The 12,108-nt window shown below is 43.4% G+C and overlaps 1 protein-coding gene across 3 annotated transcripts in view; it reads left to right on the forward strand.

Moving 5' to 3' along the window:
• The window catches only part of ACTG2 (actin gamma 2, smooth muscle), a 31,694-nt gene that overhangs the window by 11,786 nt on the left and 7,800 nt on the right, over positions 1–12,108 (forward strand). For all 3 annotated transcript variants that reach the window (XM_037527652.2, XM_054701740.1, XM_037527651.2), the window contains exons 2-5: positions 5,299–5,460; positions 5,869–5,997; positions 10,868–10,978; positions 11,237–11,321. In XM_037527652.2, the coding sequence (XP_037383549.1) occupies positions 5,335–5,460; positions 5,869–5,997; positions 10,868–10,978; positions 11,237–11,321 (451 nt within the window). In that variant the 5' untranslated portion in view covers positions 5,299–5,334. The remainder of the gene's footprint in view (positions 1–5,298; positions 5,461–5,868; positions 5,998–10,867; positions 10,979–11,236; positions 11,322–12,108) is intronic.

Here is a 12,108-nt window from a genome sequence, read left to right on the forward strand (position 1 = left end):
GACAGATGTTACTGTTTCCTCTTTATAGTTGAGGAAAACTGAAGGTCAGAGAGAGAGACATGGGCCTGGGCCATGGGAAGGGAGTTCCCCCAAGGGAAAAAGGCAAAGAAAGGAGAAGTGGAAAGAACTAAGCCAAACCTTGTCTCCTTCAGAGTGATGGGAAGTGGGGGTTAACGCCTCGGCTTGAGGTTGGCCAGGGAGGTGAGTGTGTGAGCAAATTCTTTGTACTGATTTTGAGTTTTAGCCATCTTTTGGGGGGGTGGGGGGTGGAGAAGCTGTGTTTCTAACTCTGTAACATCTTCAATGAAGCCCAGATGTAGTAGTTGCTAAAAGAGCCAGAACAATTCATTTGGTGTTCCGTGAACGCAAAGCGGCTGTGACCCCAGGAAACCACAGTGACTTTGGCTCAGGTTCAGCTGACATGCTCAAGTCTAGCCACAAATTACCAGCAAGCAGCTGAGGAAGGTTTAGGATTTCTCCTGGCAGAGGCTTCCAGGAGAGCCTGGCTCCATAGTAAAAACCCTTCTTCCCAGGCCAGCATGGGGCCCGACAGAGGCTCAACTCTCGGCCTACAGCCCAAAGCCTGCCTTAGCCTCACTCACTTTAAAAAAGCAGATTTAAATCCACCCACATAGCTGCAGAATGTTGTTGTTGACAGCTTTCAGTTGACTTATACCTTGTCTCAACTGCTGCTGCTCTACTTAGGAAAAAAAGTCCAGCCCTCTTTTCATGTGCATGGGGAGTGCCAGGGGGAGACAAGCGTTCATTGAAAAGCCAGGCAGACTTGAACTATAAGTCACACAAGATAGGGATGCTAGGGCATAGTCACTGAGGTGCAACTTTGCCTCTTGGTCACCTTCTAGCTTTCAAGGTAACTTTCCCCTGCAGGTGGAGCACCTGCTTAGAACAGGGACAAGTAACCATTAGTGAAGAGAAAACTATCCCCAGGTGGCTCTTAATCAGTCCCCATGACTAAGTTGTCAAGAAACTCTTCTAAGGAGACTTGAGCATTAGGAATAAGAGCAGATGGTGGGTGGGAGGGAGGGAGCCACTCAGCTAGCAGCATTGTCCTCCAACATTTGTTGAGCACCTACTGTGTGCTGGAGATAAAATTGGATGCAGGAACTATCAACACTAAATGGGATGTACCCCTGTCGTAGACGGGGCTCAGAGGCTCTTATAGAGTAGAGAACACTGACCCTTTTGTTTGAGGGCCTTTCCGGGCAACAGCTTTAGAAAGACAGAGAAGCAGAAGCAAAAACACCAAACTTGGAGCAGTTAGGACATTTTCACTAAGGTGAAAGCTCAAAGTTTGGAATCTGTTGTGGCTCAGCCCTGCCTCTAGCAGCTAGGTAAGCTTGCACTAAATTCTTTCTCTGCCCTGAGACTTGGTTTCCAAATCTACAACATGGGATTAAAAATAGCTTCTGTTAGGGCTTTTGTAAGGATTACATAACTAATAAATAGAGGGAGTGAAGAGTCACCAAATGTTTTGAAATTAAAAATGCATTTTTACCAGAAACGGAAATCTAAGACCTACTGCTGTTTCACCTGACGCAGCAGCTGGCAAATTTTGCATTAGATACTCTGTTGCCTTCATTGTGTAGAAGTTTCTGGCAATTATTTTATGAAGCAACTTGTTTTCAGTAACTTTTTCTGACATCAAGGTTGTTGTTAATTTTGATTATTTTAAACAAAGTTGTGATAACCTGGCTTTTGGCTAAATCTTTGCATTCATCCCTATATGTTTCCCAAGAATAAATTCTAAAAGTGCCTTTGTGGAGTCAAGATATATTCATTTTTAAGGCTTTTGATAAGAACCAGACACAGTATTTTGGCCCAGGGTGGGGTCTTGGGATGCTGCTCACAGATGCTAAACAAAAGCTTTCACAGTTTGGTTATTTAGGGTCACATGCAGAGATCACATTTATACTATTAAATTTAATTTTATTGGATTCAGCTCATTTCTCTGCTTTTTGTGATCTTGGATTTCGATTCTTCCATTCAATGTACCTAATGTCACTCCCTCCCCCATATCTATTGTATCTGGAAATTTGATCAGCATGTGCCCATTGTTTTCATCTAACCCATTTGTAAAAATGTAACACAAGAAAAGGCCAAGAATGGAGCCCTGAGGCATACACACACACACACACACACACACCATGGTTGACAGTGACAATAACTCAGGCAGCTGTAAATATGCCTCATTGATTTATTGTTCAGCCCACCTGTCTTTGTCATAAGAGACCTTGTCAGACACCAAGATCAGGTTAAGCTAAATGTCTCCCAAATTCTGCACTCTCAGCCTGGAGTACTGGGAGAAAGGGAGGCTGTTACTCTGCCATATATGCTCTTGGTAAACCCTTACTAATTATAAGGAATCACAGCTCCTTTAATAATGCCTTCTTGAATCTTGCCTACCTTGCATATCATGATTATCTGATTTAGAAATAATGCTTCATTTGACCATTTTAGAACATTGAAGTATCACTTGCCCATTTCCAGTTTCCTGACATCTCTAATTCTCCATTCTTCCAATGCAGTAGGAGGTTAGGGAGCTGTTCTGCAATCCAGAATCTGTTCAGACGCAGAGACAATATTGCTTTGAGTAGCTAGGTGCTTTCCTTTATTCGCCACCTCATCTCAGACCTTGATTTCCTTTACCAATGTTTGTTCTACCTTTGTTATTCTGGAAGTCCTTCCATTATTCATTCATTCATTCATTCATTCAAAAGTTTACTCTGCAGTCAATGTGTTAGGCACACTGAAGAATGCTGGTGACAACACAGACACATCTCCTGCCTTTATGGAATTACAGATTAGCTGGGGTATGCAGAGTTGATCATTGCTCCAGCAAGTTCAAGATGCTCTAGCAAAGAAGAAGGTTCACAAACTGAGACTAGTGGACCAGAGAGACCTCATAAAATGCAATTATAGGAGTTAGAGTGGCAAATAGGTATGTGTGTTAGAGAGGATTGCAGACCCTGCAAAAAAGTCCAGAAGGGAGAGCCCAAAGGGAGCAACAGGGAAGACAGGTCTGGAAATGTACAGGCTGAGGCCAGACCCTGTTGGGGCCCAGTGGGTCAAGTAAAGAGCTGGGACTTGATCTCCAAGGTCAAGGGGTGGGGAGCATGAATATTAACAGGGACAGAAGCAGAAATGGATTGGAGAAGCCTCCTCAGTTGCCTTTTCCCAGTCTCTTGTCTCCTTTCTCCGGACTTTGGAAAGTCAGCCTTCCCGGGCTCCCAGCTAGGACCTTTCCTGCTTTCTCCTTGTCCCACCCCAGGGCTTCCAGGCAATCGCTCATTGTCTCCTGCGCTTCTGTTGCTTCTCCTTTATCATCCAGTGCCAAGATTTTGTCAGATGTTCTCCTTTAACAGCCCCCGCCCCACACAAGAAAGAAAACTTGCAACAGATGTTGGAAAAATTAATTCCGCCACTACTTTGCAGCTGTCTCGATTCAAATATCACTGTTAGAGGTGGGATTTCTCTGTTTTCTCCATCTGGGAAGGGGCAGTGAGCCCCATCAGCAATGATCTTGCTTTCCTCTTTCCTCTCCAGCCACCCCTTCCTCCCCCAGGTGCTTCTACCTGTAACTACTGTATCTTTTTTTTTCTTCCTTCACTATATGATATGTTACTGATTTTAATTGTAAACTACATGTGAATACAGTCTCTTTGTAAGCAAATGAAAATGTCACAGCTCTAACCCAGCATCTCCCCAACTTGGCCCCTCTAAACATAATCACTGTGATCTGTCGTAGACTTTTTTCCAGAACTTTTTGCTATGTGTTCATACCCACAAAAAGAACATTATGGAAAATACACAATCTTGTTTTGCACTTTAAAAAGAACTCACATGAAAGGCTTTATGCTCTGCATCCTATTCCGCAGTCTTGCTTTCTTCACTCAGTTGAATGAGTGAGTCCATGCAGATCTGCCGACTCCACGGAACTTCAGCTCAATATCCCACAATTTGGACTTTTGGGTAGTTCCAAATTGTGTGTTTGTCTAGTTTAAGAGTGCCAGTCTTTTTTTATTTTATTTTTTTTTTTTTAAGATTTATTATTTATTTGTTTGTTTGTTTATTTATTTGTTTATTTTATATATACAAGCACTGGTTACAGTCAGAAACACGGGAGGGTGAGAGAATTCACCAGAGCCAGAGCAGGGAGCAGAGCAGGCAGAAGGACCGAAGTACACTGCTGAGGGGAGCAGCGGGTGGCAGGAGAGGTCTGCGCGCCATGTGGGACCCTCCTCTGGTGGCCGGGGAGCAGCCGGGGATCGAACTGGCGCTGCAGAGGCTGCGGGCAGCTTCGCAACCCAGCGCTCAACCGCTGCGCCACCAGGGAGGCCCAAGAGAGCCAGTCTTTCCACACCTTTGTGACACCTTTCATAAAACCTTGAATCTTAACAATATGATAGGTGAAAGTCTTATTTCACTTGCACTTCCTAAGTCACTAGTGGGGTGAGCATCTTTTCATACAGCTGTTAGTATTTGCATTTCCTGTCTGTCAATTGTCTATTCATAGACAATTTGTTTTTCTTTTGGGCTGCTTACTTCTTTCTTATAAATGTGTAAGAATTCTACATGGTAAGAAACACATATCGTATATATTCTGAATAATAATCCTCTCTATATAGTAAATAATAATTCTTTGTTATGTATTTTATAAATTCTTTAATTCCTTTCCTAACCTTTAAGTCTTTTAGAAATTACCTCCATTGAATTAAAGCTTTGTAGCCATTTCAGAGGCAGGTGTATTATTAGTTTGCTAGAACTGCCATAACAAAGTACACCAACTGGTTGTGTTAAACACCAGAAATTTATTTTCTCATAATTCTGGACATTAAACATTTGAGCTCAAGGTGTCAGCAGGGTTGGTTTCTTCTTAGGCCTCTCTGCTTGGCTTGTACATGGCCATCCTCTCACTGTGTCCTCACATGGTCTGCTGTGTCCTAACTTCCTTTCATTATGAAGACATTCATCCTATTCAGTTAATCATGTTGGACACCAGTCATATTAGATTAATTACCGTATCTTACCTTAATTACCTCTCTAAAGACTATCACACTCTGAGGTCTGGGGCCTGGGACTTCAACATATGAACTTTGGGAGACACAATTCAGCTCAGTGCAGTAGAATAGAAAGAACAAGACCAGCTACCAGAGAGTGGAGGCCTGTCCCTTTTGGTACTGGGCCCTGGTTGCAGGTAGAGTCAGGCCTCAAAGCCAAGAATACTATCTCCAACCTGATTTGACAAGAGGCTATTTCTCTACTTCCCAAACCCCCAAGGTGCTCCAGCTCCTGGTTCACTTGGCCACACTCACCATGTGTGAAGAGGAGACCACTGCTCTTGTGTGTGACAATGGCTCTGGCCTGTGCAAGGCTGGCTTCGCAGGAGATGATGCCCCCCGCGCTGTCTTCCCATCCATCGTGGGCCGCCCTCGCCACCAGGTATGTGTTCATCTGGACCCAAGGCTTTGAGCCAGTAGGAGTGGACACTATGCTATGGAGACGGCTGAGCTGTGTGTGTGTGTGAGTGTGTTTGTGTGTGTGTGTGTGTGTGAGAGAGAGAGAGAGAGAGAGAGAAAGAGAAGGGGAAGAGGTGTATGAATAGGTCCTGCTCTCTTGGGCAATGACATTGTCTTAAGAAAGAGAAGAGAGACATTCCACAAGAAATCTACCTTCTTTCCCCATCACCCCTTTCCTCCACATTCACTGGTATCTGGTCCGCCCTTACCTTCTGCTGTCTTTCCCCCCTTTTCTATCTTCATCCTTCTTCAGAGACTCTCCAGTGCCTGAATCCTTCTGAGTGGAGCCCTCAGCCAATTCACTTCTCCTCCCTTCTCTTTTGCATTGCAGGGTGTTATGGTGGGAATGGGCCAGAAAGACAGCTATGTGGGGGATGAGGCTCAGAGCAAGCGAGGTATCCTAACTCTCAAATACCCCATTGAACACGGCATCATCACCAACTGGGATGACATGGAGAAGGTATTGGTAGACCCTCCTTTAATGTGCTTGTCAATAACACAATGTCATGATGCTGGACTCCCACAGGCCCCTGTCAGCTCGTCCTTTAAAATGTTTCTCACATCCTTCTTCTCTTCTGGTCCATCCCTATGACCATCTCCAGTCTCTGCTGCCTGCATCTCTCACTGGACTATTTCCTGACTGATTTCTTTGTCTCCTGCCTCACTCACCCAATTAATTCTCTACACTGCTGCAAAGCTTTTCTTTCTAAAAACAGATCAGATCATGTCACTCACTGCCTTAGGAATCTTCAGTACTCCTCATTAACCAACAGTAGGTTCCTAACTCCGTCTGGCATCTGAGGACCTGGCCCTGCCTGATTCCCAGCTTCATCCTCTCATGTAGCTTTCACTGCAGTCTCGCACTTACCCTTTTAAAATGCTGCTGCCGCCTTGAGAGAAGTAAATAGCTCTCTCTTCCTTTTATTGTCCCTATCATGACTTCCGACAGATGCACTAGTGCTATGTTATAATGATGACTCTTCAATGAAAATTTTTAAGGAGGAATCTCTAGGGGTTTCTAGCAGCTGTTTTATGTAAGAAAATATGAGAGGACAGTCCATTTCAAAATGTAGTTTGTGATAAACAGAATCATGCATGCAAAATGCTAATAGGGCTTTTTAAATATTCTTTTGATGAATTCTGCTGACAGCTGTCTGAGAGTTATTGATTCTGCAGTGATGGGCTTTGGAAATATAATAAAGGGCTTGTTAAGCAGATCGCAACCAGGAGTAAAGAATGTTGATTTGAAATCCATAATTCACATATACTTTCTCTAAGTCTTAGATTCACTCACTGGTTGTGAAATAAATAGGTAAGATACAATAGCTTTTGCATCACACAGTGGAGCAGTTAAGAGCACAGGCTCTGCAGTCAGTGGCAGGGAGATCTGGACACAAAACCTTCCCTCAAAGCCTCAGTTTCCTCACTTGTGTAACTAAAAATACTTTCTTCATTAGGTTGCTTGGAGATTGAATTGGATAAATGCTTAATGAAATGCCAAGATATAGAACATATTTAATGTTCAACAAATGACATATACTGTTCATACATATCTGACAATATCTATCTAACAATATCTAATTCAATATACTAGGAAAAAATACTTTACTAACAGTAGTAAAACTATGTGAGCTCCTTAAAGAAACCGCTAAACACGTATTATGTGCCTTCAAAGAAAAACTGTTTAGGGGGGCCTGCCTGGTGGCACAGGGGTTAACGTCAGTGCTATCAAGCTATCTCCAGTTACTGCAGCATGAGTTCGATTCCCCAGCCAGCTAGGGAGCTACCCACATAGCGCAGCAGACCTCTCCTGACTCGCCCATGTGTATTTCAGTCAGTCTGTTCCCCACTCTGTTCCCCACTCTGTCTCTGGTGAATCCTCTCACCTCCCCAACCCCCCACCTCCGGACCTCTGGCCTGTACCCCAGCTCTTGTGTGCATAAATAAATAAATCTTTAAAAAAAATGAATAGGGTAAAGCAATTCAGTCTATCCAAATTACTAATTTGTAGGCATGTTGCCATTCCAATAAAAATCTCACATTTTTTATTATATATATCTAAAGTATACAGCTTGATCAGTTGAAATGCTTATACATTATATAATAATCACCATGTTCAAGCTATTTCACACATCTGTCCTCTCACAATTATTCTTTGCGGTGAGAATACTTAAGATTTATTCTCTTAGCAAATTTCAAATATACATTAGCCTATCGTTACCTAGAGTCGCCATGCTGGTGATCTTAGATCTCCAGAATTTAATGATCCTGCATAACTGCTACTTTATATCCTTTACCAACGTCTCCCCCTCCCCAGCACCTGGTTTACTCTCTGCTTCTATGCAAATTATGCTAAATAATCATAAAGAGATGGAGAAATAAATAAGGCAAAAATGATGAGAAAATGTGAATAAGAAATTTATAAGAAGATAATAATAATAATAGAAGAAATTCTTGAGAAAAGATTTGCCATATCTAAATATTAATGTATAATATGGTTATAAAAATTAAAACAGTTTGGTACCAGCACATAAGTTGAGGAAATAAACGATAAATGAATGTTCCAACACCATAGGTGGGAAGAGGATTATTCAATGAATTATCTGAAACAAATGATTAGTTATTTGGGGGATGGGGAGTATTTGTTTATTGCCCTTACTTTGCACCATTTCACCAAACACATAGCAATTGAATATAAAAGTTAAATATAAAAATTCAAATGATAAAACTATAATGTAGTGGATTTATCAGATTTTTATTTATTTATTTATTTATTTATACAAGCACTGAGTACAGTCAGAAGTGCGGGAGGGTGAGAGAATTCACCAGAGCCAGAGCGGGGAGCAGAACAGGCAGAAGGACTGAAACACACTGCTGAGGGGAGCAGCGGGCGGCAGGAGAGGTCTACGTACCCGCCATGTGGGACCCTCACCGGTGGCCGGGGATTGAACCGGCGCTGCAGAGGCTGTGGCAGCTTTGCAGCCCAGCGCTTAACCACGGCGCCACCAGGGGAGGCCCAGGATTTATCAAATTTTTGATGAAAGAAACCATAGAGAAAAAACTAAAAAATTTGACTTCTTAAAAAATTGTAATTTCTAATATGTGAAAAATAAAACCAAATTTAAAAGGCAAATGGCAAATTGTGAAAAATATTGATAGCAAATGCAATGAAGATTAATATAAACAATTAATACAAATTGATAGTTAAAAATACAAAATCACCACCAGACAAATAAACAAAAGACATGAAAAGATAATTTGTCAAGTAGAAATTATAAGAAGTTGGACCTACCTGGTGGCGCAAGGGGTTAAGCGCAGCACTATGAAGCAATTCTCTCTGCAGAGTGAGTTCGATTCCCGGCAGATCAGGGAGTAACCCACATGGGCAAAGCAGACCTCTCCTGTCTCACCCGCTTCTCCTCTCAGCAGTGTGTTTCATCAGGCTGCCTGTTCTGTTCCCCACTCTGTCTCTGGTGAATCCTCTTACTCTTCCTCCCCCCGCTCCTCTGGCCTGTATCCCAGCCCTTGTATGTATAAATAAATAAATCTTAAAAAAAATAAATTATAAAAAGTTGTAAATCTGAAAAAAGCTTAAACTCACTTGAAGCAAATAAAAAAATTCAAAGTAAAATAACTAAGTATTTTTAAACTTTTTTTAAAGATTTATTTATTTGTTTGTTTGTTTATACTAGCACTGGATACAGTCAGAAGCACTGGAGGGTGACAGAATTCACCAGAGCCAGAGCAGGGAGCAGAACAGGCAAACTGATAAAGTACGCTGCTGAGGGAAGCAGTGGGCATGGCAGGAGAGGTCTGCGCACCATCTGGGACCCTTGCCAATGGTGGGGGATCGAATCTGCGCTGCAGAGGCTGTGGGCAGCTTCGCAGCCTAGCGCTCAACCACTGCGTCACTGGGGAGGCCCAAAAACAACTAAATATTTTTACCTATCAAATTATTTCATACCTTAAGAGTGAGAACACCAAACACAGGTTAGAGTGTGGTAGAACAGGGACTCTCTTATTCCAGACTAAAGACGAATAGAGCCCACGTTTGCAGAAATACTGGCATCACTCATGAAGACTCATTGCCATCTCCTTCACATCCTCTGTGAAGCATTCAGGGTCCAGGGGCTCTGCTTGTACCTTTTCCTCTGCCTCAGAAGCCCTTCAGTGTCTCTGGAGACTTTCCTTTGCCAGGATCCCCCATCCCTGGTTCACATCTACCCTCATCATATTTAGCAACATCCCTAGTACAAAGCCAGAGTCCATGAACATAGGGCTACAGTTGAATCAAGTACCCCTCCTCTGAGAGGATCAAAGTCCGATGCCCTTTCCACTCTTTGCCAAATCCTTCTGAGATAAAGTTTCTTACTTGGTTGTCACAGATGGCCAAAGAAGGAAGTGGACATGGGGAAGAAATAACTTCCAGTAAAGCCATGGTTCTCAATGGGGGCAATTTTGCCTCTGAGAGGACATTTGGCAATGTCTGGGAACAGTCACAGCTGGAGAGGTGCTACTGGCAAGTGGTGGGTGAAGGCCAGGGATGCTGCTAAACCTCCTGTAGTCCACAGGTCAGCTGCCCGCAACAAAGAATTGTCCAGCCTAAAATGACAAAGTGCTGAGAATTCCTGTCCAAAGTGCTAGCCTGCTCACTAATAAACAGTGAAAGTTCAAGTGTGTTTGTCAGGTCCCCAGCAGGACACAGCTGGAGACACTCAGCTGGGCTTTTGTAATTAATTTAAGGAAGGCCTATTACAGAGATGTGAGCAAGGTTAGGGGACCAGAAAAAGGTGTTGAGGCACATAAGTACTAGAAACAGAGGAAAGCTCTTACACCCCCAAGTCTGAAGGAGCGAGGGCAGTGTCACTGGGGCTCAGTGAGCTGGAAGAGGGGTCACCCAAGAGGAACTGTAGCATGGAGAGCCACATCATTGCTGGGAGGAAAACCATAATCTCTCTCTCTCCTTCCACTTTCTAAACTCTTGCTGGTATCTTCCATCAGCCAAATACAAACAGAAGCCAGAAAGCAAGGAATACTGAGAGAGACAATGGCCTTGCCCCCTATGGGGAGAAGCAGAGGAGATAAGGGAGGAGAGTAAGAAAGGGGGAAAGTCAGATGAGATAATCAACACACTAAGTGTATTGACTGAGTCCTGTCTCCCAGTCATGTTGAGAAGGACTATCACTTCTAAATGTCAGTCAGAAATGCTCAGTTCTCTCCAGATCCAGCCCATCCTGAGAATGTTATGCCATGCTTCCCCAGCACCCGAGGCATGTCAGTCAGAATTTTCCAGACCACTGAGAGTCTCGTTTTACTTTTGCCTCAACCAGATCTGGCACCACTCCTTCTACAATGAGCTGCGGGTAGCACCTGAGGAGCATCCCACCCTGCTCACGGAGGCCCCCCTAAATCCCAAGGCTAACAGGGAGAAGATGACCCAGGTAAGAGACCAGGAAAACTTGAGTTCTGGCACAAGAATGCAGCCCAGATATTTGGCCCAGACCCTTTCTCCCACCTATGCATCAACACAACACAGTTTTTTGAGGAACTGCATGTGCATAATCTATGCCAGCTCCTGTGAGAGGTAGGAGTAGGCTAAATAAGCACAGTCCCTGTTTAATAAGATTACAGACCATCTGCAGGCCAAGAGATACTGTGAATTTTGCCAGATAGTCCTTAATTTTGCATTGTCTTTTCAGATCATGTTTGAAACCTTCAATGTCCCTGCCATGTACGTTGCCATCCAAGCTGTGCTCTCCCTGTATGCTTCTGGCCGCACAACTGGTAAGCAGCCTTGTCATGGGTCCCCTTTCTGACATCAATGGGAGGGAGGGAGAAGCTAGTCTCCTACAGAGTCTCCGGCTCAGAAAAGTCAAAGGGACAGCCCAAGTCCAGGGAAAACCTTGCTTAGGAAAAACAGAAGGGCATACCCATGTGGAATGAAGATGAGAGTCTACCTAGTACAGCAGGAAAGAAGTTACATGAACATGCCATAATGAGTACATCCAGCCAGAGCCATTTCCCTCATGGGGGTCAGCCCAAGAGCAATACTGGAGTGTTTCTGCTCATGCAGCAGCAACCACAGCACCTGCAGTGGTGGATGTAGAAGTGTGTGGCCTTGGTATGGAAAGGTGCTCAGGGAAACAGATGGATCTTCAAAATAAAGCAACTTTGAGTTGAGATCTGATCACTTCCATGAATATCATTCAAACATTCATTCATTCATATGTTCATTGATTTCTCCATTCACTCATTCATTAACTCTTTTCCATTTCTTCCCTACCATGTGCTCCCACAGCACCAGGCCGTGGAACACTGATAAACAAGATACTAGGCACTGTGGAGCTAACCACCAAAGTGGGGAGATTCAGCAGTAAAAGATAATGTCACTATAGGCAATAGGACAGCGATGCGGAAAGGCAAGGCCATACAGAGTTTTGTGTCCTGCACTGTGCACTTGCATTTATGGGGATGCTCTTGATTTTATATTGTAAACATGATGTTTAATGGCCACATGGTAGTCATTGAATGATATTTCTATTATTTCCTTTTTCAAAGATCTTTTCTCTAT

This window comes from Talpa occidentalis, unplaced genomic scaffold, assembly GCF_014898055.3.
Source record: "Talpa occidentalis isolate TD23 unplaced genomic scaffold, MPIMG_talOcc4v2.1 talOcc4.5, whole genome shotgun sequence".
NCBI lineage: Eukaryota > Metazoa > Chordata > Mammalia > Eulipotyphla > Talpidae > Talpa > Talpa occidentalis.